General features: G+C 36.9%; 1 protein-coding gene across 1 annotated transcript in view; it reads right to left on the bottom strand.

The window, feature by feature from the left end:
• Positions 1 to 15691, bottom strand: part of fzr (fizzy and cell division cycle 20 related) — a 56345-nt gene that overhangs the window by 24952 nt on the left and 15702 nt on the right. The window contains exon 2 of the mRNA XM_028173773.2: positions 10491 to 10759. Coding sequence (XP_028029574.1) covers positions 10491 to 10759 — 269 coding nt within the window. The remainder of the gene's footprint in view (positions 1 to 10490; positions 10760 to 15691) is intronic.

Raw genomic sequence — 15691 nt, forward strand, 5'->3', positions numbered from 1 at the left:
CTTATATCTCAAGGTGGGTGGCCCATTTACGTTGTAGATGTCTATGGGCTCCAGTAACCACTTAACATTAGGTGGGCTGTGAGCTCGTCCAGCCAACTAACCATAAAAAAATGTGACAGCATGTTTTCCTTTTTCCTTTTGAAAAATTGCTGCCACATGTAGGATCTTAAATGCCTCTAATTATAAACACCACAACGTTCGCTCTTTAGGCCGTAGTTACTACTTAGGCCACAACCACTTATATCCGAATCAATGTGAAATCAACCACCTGGATTAAAATAAAGCAAATTAGGCCAGATTTTTTTTTGTTATTGCTTAGATGGGTGGACGAGCTCACAGCCCAGGTGTTTGTGGATACTCGAGCCCATAGACATCTATAACGTAAATGCGCCACACACCTTGAGTCATGAGTTCTAAGGTCTCAGTATAGTTACAACGGCTACCCCACCCTTCAAACCGAAACACATTACTGCTTCACGGCAGAACTGGACAGGGTACTTACCCGCGCGGACTCACAAGAGGTCCTACCAGCTAAACTCATCCAAACATTATATATATTAATAAGCCGTTTTACTCTAGATCGTGTTCTAAATTACTAACAATCGTCGAAAACTCAATACCAATCGTCTTCGATTATATGCAAACATTGTAAACCTTTTTACACGTCCACAACATAACGTGTCATCCGATATCAGATATATCAAACGGTACCGCCCCGATTCAGCGCGTTTTCGCGTGACGTTGTTACGAACAATGATACGTCGAAAAATGAACACGAAAACGATTCATTATTACATTTCACAATTTACAATTATACAATAAATCAATCGTTTTAAAATTGAATCGTAGCGGATCGCGGGTAAGTGGAGCGATCTCCGGTAAAATTTATAGTTTCAAAAACGCACAACATATTTTTTTTTTATTGCTTAGATGGATGGACGAGCTCACAGCCCACCTGATGTAAGTGGTTACTGGAGCCCATGGACATCTACAACGTAAATGCGCCACCCACCTCGAGATATAAGTTCTAAAGTCTCAGTATAGTTAAAACGGCTACCCCACCCTTCGAACCGAAACGCATTACTGCTTCACGGCGGAAATAGGCGGAGTGGTGGTACCTACCCGTGCGGACTCCCAAGAGGTCCTACCACCAGTACGCCCAGTCTAGTTGATATTTTAGTTCTAGGGTTTTTATTTTAATATGTATATACCTACAAATCAATAATTATTGAAAATTTGAAATACTTTGAAGCCGCAGTTATGTAATTATTCTAGACTAGCCATACTCGCCCGCTTCGCTGCCCATTTCAAATTAACATTATTATTTATTGTCATTATGATTAGGAAGTCCAACACTCATATAAATATTAGCCTATCCATTAAGTACGTGTATTTTCTACACGGATACCAAGTTTCAAGTCAATCGGATGCATGGTTCAGTAGTTATAACGGAACATCCGTAAAAACCACTGTAGATTTATATATTAGGATAGATATAGATAGTATAGATTAGTTTTTATTCAATGCATTTATTCGTTTTCTCTTCTACTATTATCACTGCACTTTGTTCTCGATTGTCTAATTTCGTCATGTAGATCTAGACAATTTAAAACACTACATTATGTTGATTTCGCACCACCGGAGTATCATCGCACCGCCCGCCACCGGAGTAGAGTTGATCCATACTACCTGGAGCCACTGCGTTCATCCATAGTGCGCTTCCAGAGATCTTTTTTGCCACGTACCATCCGGCTTTGGAATGAGCTCTCTCTCCTCCACGGTGTTTCCCGAACGCTATGACATAACCTTCTTCAAACGAAGCTTGTGGATAGTACTTAACAGTAGGCAGTGGCTTGGCTCTGCCCCTGGCATTGCTGAAGTCCATGGGCGACGGTAACCACTCACCATCATGTGAGCTGTATGCACGTCTGCATACACGGACAATTTTTTTTTAATGATTAAACAAACTTCGGTCATTTGCTGAGCTAAATTATGATCTTGCTGATGCTTCTTTTGTAGTCGTTTTTCATCAACATGTTTTCAAGCAATAAGAATGGCATTTCGTCAACTAGAAATTCACTAGGTTGCATTTAGTATAATAATTACAGCTGCTTATAATCGTGTTTACTCTCACTTCAAAGAGTCCAGATGCAAATTGATAGTTGTGCAATTGCTTTTATTGACTTAAATGAGCAGATTGGGTCACCGTAGTGAATAGATAGTAAACTACCATTATAATCCGGTTTAAAGTGGTCTATCTAATCTTACTTATTCACTGATAACCTAAGGGACTATTCTACACACTGGCTAGTAGGTGAGCTCACCGAATCAACCTGAGGGAGTTCCTAACACTAGCCCTAGCAAGAACAGTGCTTCGAATTCGTCGACTCTGCGTGCAAACTAGCTCATAGACACAACCCACTGAGTTTCTCGTCGGATTTTCTCAGTGGGGCGCGATTCCAATCCGCTAGTAGATTCAGCGAAGCACTGCTCTTGCTAGGGCTAGTGTTAGCAATTCTCTCAGGTTGAGCCCGTGAGCTCACCTACCAGTTGGAATAGCCCCTTAGGCTACCAGCGACTAGGTAGGGGAAAAAAGCAGAATCTATCACCGGATCGGAATCCCGTCCCACTGAGAAGACCCGACGAGAAACTCAGCGGGTTGTGTCTATGGGCTATTTATTACTCGTCGATTACATCAAAGAGTTCGAGGTGGACGGTGATCGGTGCTTGAAGAGCCTAAAAGCAGCGAGAGCGGATCCTGAGGCCTTACGTTGCCTCGTAGCCTAGGTTAGGTTTGTGCTTAGCGGAGGCCACGATAAGAGGGTTTATAGTATCGCAACGCTTTTTCAAAGTAAATCTTATGTCGAAAGGTTTTCGTCTTGAAACTATAATCCTTTTCTCTATTGCTTGTATCATTTTCGTGACACTTTTGCAAAATTGAATCTTATAGGCATGTAGGGAGTAATGGATAACCAGCCCTTTATATCTATTATTCGATTGTTCACGAATCACACAAGTACAGACAGTAAAGACATTTCGATTAAGCTTTGTTTTGAGATTCTTAATCAAATGCTTTAAATCACTACGATAACTCACGCCTGAGATACAATTAGAAAACAAAAAAAAACAATCAAGTGCAAGTAATGTTGTTTTTTATTGCCCTCGTAGGCAGACAAGCATAAGGCCCACCTGATGGTGAGTGGTTACTGGACTTCAGCAATACCATGGGCAGAGCCAAGCCGCTGCCTACCACTTAATACTCTCCACAAACCTCGCTTGAAGAAAGATAGCGCTCGGGAAACACCGTGGAGGGAAGCTCATTCCATAGCCGGATGGTACGTGGCAAAAAAACCTCTGGAAACGCACTGTCGATGAACGCAGCGGTTCCAGATAATATGGATGAACTCTGCTCCGATGGCGGGAGGTGCGATGATAAAAAGGAGATGAGGGATCATCTCAAACAATTCCTCAGAGCACTCCCCGTGGAACATACGGTACAAAATACAGAGGGGCAAAATACAGTAAGGACAAGTCGCTTATTACAAGGCGGCGATAGGGCTGCACAACATAATATTATGACAATATTTCGATGCCTCCAATGAACACTACTCTAACTAAAAATTTTGAAATTTCCGTTTTTCACGCAAATCGCTTCACTATGTTAAAAGTATTACAATTAATCATTATTGATGGGGTTCGAAGCAAGATTAAATCAGTTAGTTACACAAAAAAAACATAAATATATCTGCAATAATAAAACTTTTTTCGTTTAAACGCTCCCCCTGTAAATCTACGAATTTGGAGTTAGCGTAGTGTTCATTGGAGGCATCGATTTTAAAATAAATTTATGAAGCAATACACAATGTAGTAATACAAGCGAACGTATAAAATGATCTCGTCATAAATTAATATAAAAGTGTTTTGATTACGTTTTAAGACCGAAAATGCAACGATAATTAGCAAATTTTTATCACCCTCTGGCTGTAAAATGAATCAATGAATCGAAACTCCAGTTTGCTTTTAATTACTCGAGAAATAAACTTTATATGATGTCGATAGAATTAATGCAAATTAACGAATTCAGGTAAGTTTTTTTTTATAATTTTTTTTATAACCTAAAGATTGTAATTGTTGATTGAATACTTAAATTAAATCTTGTAATGTGTTTTCTGTTCACACCGACTCTTATGATATGATTCGTTTTATTTTATTTTATTAATATGTTGTTTTAAGTGACTTTCAGAGTGCCGCGTGTAATTAAGGGGCATAATACCATGATGCCCCTTCTCTCGATTTTTTCGATTCTCTTGATTGTGAATCTTTCAGATATTTAGAATAACATAGTGGTATTATATGGTGGTGATATATTCCGGAAAACATACGCGCTTGCGGGCTATGAAAAATTTATTGTATTTTTTTTCTTTTTTTTATTGCTTGGACGGGTGGACGAGCTCACAGCCTACCTGATGTTAAGTGGTTACTGGAGCCCATAGACATCAACAACATAAATGCGCCACCCATCTTAAGATATAAGTTCTAATGTTTCAGTATAGTTACAACGGCTGCCCTACCCTTCAAACTGAAACGCATTACCTACTGCTTCACGGCAGAAATAGACCGGATGGGGACACCTACCCGTGCGGACTCAAAAGAGGTCCTACCACCAGATGAAAATTGTAAACTGTATGTCGGTAATATCGTCTATGTAAGAAATCATGACGTTTGCAATCAGCATCGACGAGCTTGATGGCGGAGACATCGAATATAATGGCATAAAAAAGAAGAGGCCCATGCCCAGAATTGGGTATCAAAGGATTGAATATACAACAACAACAACAGCACATATGTATAATATGCCAGACAGCATATAATCGTATGTAGTATATATTGATTTAATCTCTTTCCGTTGCAAAATGATCTCGTAAATATTTTTGAACGTTCAAAAATAATTTGACTGTGTTTGTCTTTGACGCCAAAACATATTTAAATGGATGTTGCAGTAAAAAAAAGCGTTCGTGACGTGCGCTTTTTACTGGTCGATGAATTATTTGAACGGTCCTCGTATTGGCTTATTGTCGAGATGCGTTTTTTGCGAAAGAAGATATAAAAAAAAACCACACATCTTCAAATTGATGATGTATTTTTATTAGTTCCTTTTATGTTGGAAGACCTTTTCGATTGAGTTTTACGATGGTGAAACATTAAAAATCCTTCTGGTGGCCTGTCAATCTGTCAAGACGTTTTTTTTTTTTTTTTTCTTTGAATGGAAATTTTTACAAAACTATTATATCGGATTCAAATAATGAGGCGCAATTCTACTTGTATAACAGTAATCGTGCATCGGTTTTGAGATGCATAAATTAACAGTTATTATATTAAACTTCAATCGTTGCGTTGTCTACAGAAAGCCAAGTTAAAAGCGATAATTACTACAGTACCTACTTTATATATTCAAATTACAATTTTATGATTTCATTAATTTTCGTCCTATTAGAATTTCAATTATATTAATATAATTAGTCTTTAAGGACAAAAGATTTTAATATATATATATACATGGATTAAGATACCAACTGTGTGCAGACTCCAGTCTAAACTGTACTATGGGCGTCGGTAACTATTTAGCACCAGATGGGAAGTTAGCTCGTTCACCCATCAAAGCGATAAAAAGGATGATACGTATATTCATCTTTATTGATGGCGCTCTAACTATGGAAGGTAAAAGTATGGATCGCCATCTTAGTGTATTAAGAAGTGTCCACTGAAAGGAAGCCAATTAAGGTGGCGCCATTAGCAAATTGATCACCTCATCTCCTTTTTATCATCGCACCTCCCACCATCGGAGCAGAGTTCATCCATATTATCTGGAACCCCTGCGTTCATCGACAGTGCGTTTCCAGAGGTCTTTTTTGCCACGTACCATCCGGCTATGGAATGAGCTCCCCTCCACGGTGTTTCCCGAGCGCTATGACATGTCCTTCTTCAAAAGAGGCTTGTGGAGAGTATTAAGCGGTAGGCAGCGGCTTGGCTCTGCCCCTGGCATTGCTGAAGTTCATGGGCGACGGTAAGCACTCACCATCAGGTGGGCCGTGTGCTCGTCTGCCTACAGGGGCAATAAAAAAAAATTGATTTTTTTTAAAACAATGCCATAAGTTACCTCACTTCGCTTCAATTCAGCACACTTGACTCTGTTTAAAGCTGAAAGCTGCTATATTTATATCATTTCCACTTCCTACATTAGAGCTTGCACCCTATTTCGGGGTTTACCTACCTGTTCCAACAATAACTTGCTGTTTACAGGTGGATAGTTTTTTTTTTAAACTTGTCCCCTATACACCATGCTGCTTCTTAACCTTTACCCTCCATAACTCTAACAAAGGTTTCTGTCATACTGTCATCAAATTCAACAGGTAGCTTTTGTAACAATTTTTTTTTTCTGTTGACACTAATCATGCCAACACTTACTGGTAAGTATTTCTACCATAGCGAGTAGATAACAGTATACGACAAGGTTATTACTCAAAATAAATGTTCTTTCGGAGCTGTCCGATTGCGCTGAGCTAATATAAAGTGAAATAGATGTTTTTTCTAATTGTCTCAAAAACATACAAGAAAAATCTGTCGCGGATCATTTCCCAATTAAATATAAACTAATCTTATGCAATCAATCAAATGTATGTAATCAAATCTTAGTTATATATTTTTTTATTTTTAATGTTAATGCACTGGCGATTGCACCTATAATTGAGGTGACATCTGCCATGAACTTTTGTCAGTTTATCAATGTTTTGTATTGATGATCACTTTGTTGGTGCAACTTAATAAATAAACAAGACAAAACAAAAAAAAATAGTATGATAACTGTAGATTAATTAGTAAGAAAAGTCATGAAGTCAAATGTGCAAACTTAATAAGATGATACGTGCAATCTCGATGCAAAAATTCAAAATGGGTCATTTGATACGTTATGGTATGTTTAGTTAATCAACTTTAGTGATAGCGGAGTATACCCGGATTTTACTACTAGTATTGTTAGGTTTGTTGTAAAATTATTATAATATAAAAAAAAATTACATGTTAAAATCAACACAATTTTCGGACTGCCGTGTGGCAATACTATTGGTGAGAGCGATGACGGTAGTGGGTAGGAGGCATATTAAATACTGCGGTGAACGAAGTAAAGGGGGTAGCTGAATAAAAAACGTGTAAAGCTGTGTACATTGCGGTGATCACGTACACATGCCAAAAAAATTGTAAAAGTGGAATTACAATTAATTAAGTACAGAATTAAGTAAATTAGGACAGTCTGTGAACTATCGCTAGTACAGTCTGTATTTTTTTTTCTTTAACGAGCTCTTTTCCCGTCTGTTACTAAATGGTTACCGGTTGGACGTGTAGTATTTGAGTCGACTATTATCAAAGCCGGCAATGTGACTTTTGGACAATTATTGGTAAATCAGAAAAACGTATTATTGACTTTGTATTCCATTGGCAGTCACAAAACTCTTCTGAACGACATCTTAGATAAATAACAGGTTAAGTTAATACTTTATTTAATGCAGGTTTTGAACCGTATTCTTTGAAGGAGACGATTATATTCAAATCAATCTGTATTGACATATCAATAACATTTTTTTGTCCAAATGCACAGATTGCCACCTTTGATAATAGAGGACTCATTTAGTATTAATATTTTATCAAACTTAATAGTACGCCCGTTTCGTTTTTTTTTCCTACCCTCAAGATCTTATACGTATGAGCGATATCTAAAGCAATTTGCGAGCCCGCATTCACATGAATGATTCATGAATCGTTTTCATCAATACTATTGCTTTGATTGTGTATTCTCGTCATTATGCTTATGGGACCCAATAACCGTGAATTCATCTGCCCGTCCCGGATAGGAACACATATAGAAACAACAATTGCACACATAAAAAAAGAATATTTGCTAAACATAAAAAAAACGCGACAGTACACATGCACACAATGTAATCTCGCCACGATAATAAAATCGATAATAATGTTTGACCCGGTCTGATGATAGTACCTACTCGATTTTAGCAAATTGAATTTGTCGATATCGAACTATAATTTACACGTTTAATGCGTTCGGAATTTTGTTTTGACAGATAACAAGGTATGTAAAAATTTAAAAAAACAAAAAAAAAAAAACAAAAAAAAAAGTGAAAACAATTTGAGCGGAATCGATTTTTGTTGTTCGGTCGCGGAATGGTGCTAAAACATCCGATCGAATGACGGTTTCGTATCGTTTTTGTTGCAGAAAAAAAAAACAAATAAATGTCAAGCAGCTTTACGATACTTAGAAAATCATATATGACATTTCAAAAGAATAAAAATAAAACTTAGGCGTGACGAATAAACATAGAACAAAAACATACAGCCTATATATAAATAGTGCATTTGTAATGTGTTATGTTTTTGTTTCTAATACAAAAAAAAACAGTTGACATCTTTGATGATAACTTTTCCAAGAAAAACTGCAAAAAATCATACACTTAGCTATGAATATATTGATATCTTGTGACTTACATAGACCGAGAGCTCGCCTATGCAAGTACTCCAAATCAAACACAACAGATCGCTTCGTTGTCAGGCTGTTTGTTTCTAGAATAGTTCTGATGCAGCACTCACCAATTATGGTAGCTTCGAAACGATTGGGCAACATTAATAGTAACTTTATTAATGTTTCGTATTTAAGTAGAAGAGGCAAAGAAATTGCCAAGAAATGGAAAAATGGTTGGTGAAAATCGGTCGCACTGGTGGAATAATACGAGAGATGTAAAAAAATAAGCCTCAACATTCGATTATAATATGCCGATGGTTTGAATGGCTACAATAAAACTGAAGACTAAGAGAAAAGACGACAATGTGACGTGCAGAAAATATTCTGACAATAGTACGAGCATATCATTTACTTTTACATTTTAGTGCTCTTCAAAGTTGCGTGTCCCATAGCTCTCATATAAGTATATAGCTGTCGAATATTGCAATAAGAAATAATACCGAATCAACGAAATAATACCAATCAACGCAATCACTAGAAGGGAACAAATAACTGTAGGTATAAATCTGTTGACGTCACCCAATAGAATTGAGGTTGCACAGTACGACTGCAAATGTGTTTGTCTGGTATTTATTTACGCGTGTTACGTATTATTAAAACTAGCAGCACACTGTAAATTTAACACACATTGGAAAGTTACACTCAGAGGTATGACCTAATTTTAAAATTGAACGTCCTACAGTAATTTTATCGATGCGTACATAATAATATTACCTATGCTACACTTCGACTACGAATTCCGTATAATTCAACAAGAAAACGCACCTAAAGTCCTTTTTTTTATAACTCCCTTTTATGAAGCAAAGATATAGATATTAAGTGTTACAATTTGCGGTCTTATCGCTAAATAACCAATAATCGATATTAAATAGAATAGCCCAATGCACCAATACAATCTAAGACTCGAATGACAGCAACGAGACAAATTCTTAGTATCGGGAACACTATGCGAATCAACATTAATACACAACGAAGAGATATTCTATTTCTGGATGTTTTGCAATCGGACACGTTTCGCAATGAAAGATTCAAATCAACAGAAATACAACTTACTAAAAATTTATTTAGAATCTAAAATACGTAATTGATAAAGAATTTTCTTATAGCATAGCACTGTAACATGTTTTAGTATCTCTTTTAAAATCGCATCGTCGAGTATCTCCTCGTTGTCCAAAACCACATCTAAATTCCACCTACTAACAACGTGCATATGAAAATGAGATGCATACATTTAATTTTATTAAAATTTATTGGACAAGAAGAATCTTTGACCTAACGACATAAAATGGACACCTTAAAATTGTTATTGGTTTTGAATGTTTATTTTTTTTTTGTAATTTTTCAATAACCAGAATTCGGCAATTTCGATGAGCAAAAATTAAACTAATTAGCAATTAGTAAACTAATGTGCAACGACCACCCAAATGGATATGCGGTTTGCCGATTATGTTTTGCGTCAAAATCCAGTTTTATGCACTCCTCAACCGCCGAGTGTAGCTATAGCAACAATTACAATTATTGTAATGCTTGCATTGAGGTTTGAGGAACCAAGCTTTTTTTTCCCTACCTATGCTGATAGCCTTGAGAGTCTATATCAGCGTTACCCTAGCGTGTAGGTGAGCTCTCGGAGCTCAAACCATTGAGATTCATCAAACCAAGATTGGCCCTAGCAAGAGCAGTGCTTCGCAGAATCTACCACCGGATCGGAAACGCGACCCACTGAGAAGATCTGGCGAGAAACTCAGGGGGCTATGTCTGATGCAAATCAACTGTTGTACTCAGCAATAACACCTCAGATCGTGATAGTGAAATTTAGTGTTGAAATCTCAGAAAAACATCATAGCACAGTTACTACGTTATCAGAAAACCAGCAATCGTAACATGTGATTAACATAGCACTCACCTCTGCTCTGTGAATTGGCGCTTTGAATCTGAAGACTGGTTGGTAAGCCTGCGACGATCTGCCAGGCGTCTGAACGGTGCCGATAGTCTTGTTGCCATCCGGGCACGTCGCCGATGGATTCCTGACTTCCTCTATCTGTGCACCGAGGAGTTCGTTCTGTAGGAGGCAGCTGTAAGCGAGCTGGTCTCGACCGCCACTCGCTCCGTCGCTGCCACCGCCATCGTTTCGCGCCTTCTTTGCTGGTTGATTTTCCGTTCCTCTCCTTAATGCTGTTGGAAAAAAGAAATACAACTTCAATCCAACTTTAACAGATATTTGAAAATGATGATCGCCCTTCCTCGGTATTTCCCAAATTTCTGATATGTCCCTCTTCAAACGATGCTTAAGAAAAAGGTATTATCGATTTGAACGAACCATTAGTAGCCATTGATCACAAGGTATGCCATATTATAGCCATCTTACTTCGAAATTGTATAATTCGCTGTTTCGTTTGGCAAAACCATGCTCAATAAAGGAAACGTCAATGAGAGGAAAACAAAGATATCTGGAATGGCATTCGGGATGAATACAGTGACTCCTAATTATAGAACTTATATTTACTCTACTCTGGTAGTGAGTCGTGCGGTGACACGACGGACTAGACGAGATCATCATAAAATCTTAATAGCATGCATTGAACTAAGGCCAAAAGAGTCTTTCTTTAAACTCATGAAACTATTCGTTTTCTTCAGTATATATCCGTACATATAAATTCCCAATGTTTATTTAATGTAGTTACAATGTTTAAAAGCCTTATTTATTCAAAATAACAAAACGCAAAATGTAAACACTATGTATCAAAACCGCAGTCAAATAACACTGTTTGAGGTAAACTGAAACAATTAAATCAAGTATTATCATAAAAATAATAACTTTAATATTCGTTACTAATTCGAGCATGTGTCACATACACAGATACAACAAATAACACCTTCAAAAATGAACCTTGAACCTGTTCGAATAAGTTAGAAAATCTTAACAACAATAACCTGTCCAACTTAATGGGTATGCGTCTTAGCCTTCTTGGCTTACTGTTACTTCCCAATCATCCTTGTAATATGGTCCTACTTAAATTATCGACTATTTTTTCATAGATCAGATGGGTGAACGAACAGCACAACTGATGTTAAACGTTTACCAGAGCCAATAGACATCATAAAGTGATTACCACCACCTTAAGACTTCAAGGACTATGTCTGAATTGTAAAGCAATTACTTACAATTCTAATATTAGCGTTATTAGCGTTATATATTTAGTAGATATCGAACGTTTTAGGTGTGCATTTTTCTAGAAAATTTAAATCTAACTGCAGCATTTGAGCCCTGACATTGTCGCATCTCTTGCAACTAGTGCATCGGGCGTATAATCATTTAGGCCATAATCTTTTTTTTATACCCGCTTTCGCTCAAGCTTTCTACTCATAATGACTACAAAGCTCCAAAATAATAAAGCAAAACAAGAACAAATATTTAAGTAACCTTAATTATTTCCTATCGGTCTTTTTTAATTTAGTGTCTTCGGCAGCATGTGTCGGCCGGCGGGCATCGATCGGCACGTGCCATACAAAAGTGAGTCACGCATTCAAAAAATATATATCAGATTATCTGATTTGACATTGTATTTTACAATCATTACTTATCGTGCGAATTGATTTTTAAAAGCAATTTTTTTTGTCGGTTTATTATGGCCCTATTAATTATATGGGCGAAAGTTTTTGCAATTTAGAATGACATAATTGACGTAAAGCCATGACAAAGTATAAAAAAAAACGAATCCTTATTTAAAGTCATTGACTGAAGATATTAATGACAAGAATATACATTACTGGTACTCATCCAAGTTACGAAGAAGAAACAATAGAACGCTCCTAAAAGATAATCCCGGTGACGAAACAAAGCATAAGTAACGTGTTTAATGACCAGATTACCTTGGCTAATGACCCGGCGGAACGGCGCATTTGAACACGTGGCTTTACATTTCTGCGACAACCTGGGAGATATTGCCGAAAATACACAAGGCCCACATCAATCAAACAAGACTAAACGCTATGCGGATGATTCATGCAGAAACTTTAAAATTAAATGCACTCCGAGAACACATCAAGTATGTATTGTGATTCACAAAATCTATGGAAGTGTATGTGCGAAATTTAACCGCAATCACGTGTTCGATTTTTCCATATTCCGACGAAAATACGAGATGCGACAAGAATAATAAATGCAGTTGAAGGTCGAAATAGCAGATAAATCGGGGCAGATAGCGTACGTTGAAAAAATTGCTTTGTTTTTTATTCGAAGAAAAAGTATCAAAACAAAAATCCGAAATATTCATAATAATATTTGGAGACATTACTTTTCCTGTAGAAACAATACATATGGGTTTATATAAAGAAGATTAGTAACACCTGTAACTGATTTTTTATAATATAACAATTTTGTCAATACTACTCGTATAAAAACAAAAATCGTCAAAATACATCATGCAGTATCCTCGGCTTTTCCTATCCAAGGTTACACGGAAACTTCTATACCAAATAGGTAACGCCATTTCAATGTGTCCAAAACCCGTATCAGTTGATAGACTCGGTACTATCATCCACCCACTTTCAGTACCGAGAAACAATCACGATGAGTATAATAGTTGCCTTTATAATAGTTTGCGGTATCACCGGAACTTCGTTAAGTTTTACTGAGCGATACGAGATGGTTGTATTCTATAGAATTAGGAGACCAAACGACTTCTCATCAGGTAGGCTGCGATTTTCATTTAGTCATTCAAACAAAACAAGCCCAAACGTAATTATCTTTCATCTCAGGTTCTAAAATTTCCCATGTTTAAGGTCAATGCACTTCCCTTATGTCGGAAAGACCGTCGGAAGTATGATTCCAAATTGCATTTCAATTTCGTGATGAATAAATAAATCCATTCCAATTGTTCCTGAGCATCTAAGTCGGTATCGAGTTCAGTCACACCTCTTCCTTCCTGAGCCCGGACCGTACATGGTGTGGGCAAAGTTATACTTGCAACTATATTTGGTAAGCTACGTGACAAACCATCGGTGGGTTACCGAGACATAATTAATTCAAAGCATCGCCAAATTCGTAGACATCCTGACGGATGCGAATCCGTGCTGAATGTTAAAAGTGTTAGGGTCTATTTTGCTAAAATACGTAACGAAAACTAATTGTCCAAGTCTAACCGACTTTTGCAAGGCCTCCTCCTACGTTTTATCAGCCCACATTCAATTCTCTGGATACACAATTGGCCTGATTTTTTCATCAGCATCCGTAGATACTTCAACATTAATCGATTCATTGACTTCGTTAATTGCAGCCGTTTACGTCAAATATCATTCTTTCATTTTTCGAAAAGTGTATCATGTACATTAAACCTTATGCACAAACCAAAATAGCAAAGGTTTTTTTTTTAAACGAAATGTATAATTAATCATGAGTGGGTATGTTCTTTTTTTAACTGGTTATTTGTTTGACTCACAGCAATTGTTAAAAACTTTTCATGAATAACATATCTTATCTTTAAACCATACTTTTTTTGAGGTTACGCAACCACATTCTGATCATTATCATTATTTCGTACATGTGGCACAGGAATTCAGAAGTCATTTTGGTTAACAAAAGGTTCAAAATTAGTTCTGCCTCCCGAATGAGTAACACGGCGGCGCAATCACACCGTAACTAACGGCTAATTACGATAGCGACATGGTGATATTATTGACTCCGAAGTAGGAAGTGGCAGGTGCAGTAACATAAATCGATAGCATGACCTAGATTATAACACAAGAGCCGTAACTAGCAACACACCAATGAAACGCGAGCGCGAATTAATTATTTTGTTAAGCTAGACCTATAGGTTAGGTTAGAACTATACTTTTTTTTTATTGCTTAGATGGGTGGACGATATTTTAAGGTGAGTGGCGCATTTACGTCGTAGATGTCTACGGGCTCCAGTAATCATTTAACATCAGTTGGGCTGTGAGTTCGTCCACCCAACTAAGCAATAAAAAATAAATAAAAAACTTGGTTAATTTGAATGTAAACTTTGAAAAATAAAAATTAAAAACTATACTGTTTTTCTTTCACCTTCACAATATAATAATTAATTTTTTGACATTTATTAGAGGAACTCGCATATTTCGCTGATAACGGAGCAATCTATAGTCGCACGGGAAACGTCTAGACCCCGACAATAGTCTAAGTACCGCCAATAACGGTACTCAACGCAACAATCGCATCGCAAACGACTCTAATGCATCTCCGAGGGCAACGTGCATTCACAAACAGATAGCTGCAAGTTCCTTAACCTTTGAGACTTTATCGCAGAGTCATTACTTCGACTTAAATAAAAGTGGCCATTGAATGTTTATCGGTAGGCGCTTGTGCCTTCATAATGCACCGGTTATCGAATTCTTTCTGCCTTATCGTTTGACCTGGCCAATTGTTTCATCTATGTTATGGCATTCCATGGGTGTGCAACACCTTTTAAAGCAGCATACCCGCCGGGGCTGACTCACGCGGAACTTACGATAAAGAATACACTAAAACTAAAAATGTTAAGTGATTTTTGGAAAAAAGAACAATTTGTAAAACGTTATCCTTGTGTCGAACAAATTCAGGGGAATTTACATTTAAATAGGATTGTCAGCGGCTTAGGCGTCGTTAAATTTGCTGTTGTAAAATAGCTCACTTTCATTAAAACTAAAATATAACTACTTACTCCCCATAAACTACCTATTGGTTTAAAAATATAGAGAACTAGCGGGCCGCTCCAGCTTCCCTCGGGTCTTTAATAAAAAATCCAAATTAACAATCATAATACACACACATCAAACCTTCTATTTGCGTCAGCTTACTAAAAAAAGAAAATTATAAAGATAATTTTGAATAATCTTGGGTTACATTAAGTATTGGAGTTTTAGCAAGAATCCCAATATTAAAAAAAAAAAGAATATAGCCTATGTCACTCGGGGATAGTGTAGGATACAAATAGTGAAAGAATTTTTCAAATCGGTTCAGTAGTTTCGGAGCCTATTCAATACAAACTAACACACAAATCTTTCTTCTTTATAATATTATATAAGTAATAAGTATAAGTATAGATAATTTGCGCCGTTTTTCCGTGACAATTCACGCGTTCATATTTT

Source organism: Bombyx mandarina, chromosome 15 (assembly GCF_030267445.1).
Source record: "Bombyx mandarina strain Sakado chromosome 15, ASM3026744v2".
Classification (NCBI taxonomy): domain Eukaryota; kingdom Metazoa; phylum Arthropoda; class Insecta; order Lepidoptera; family Bombycidae; genus Bombyx; species Bombyx mandarina.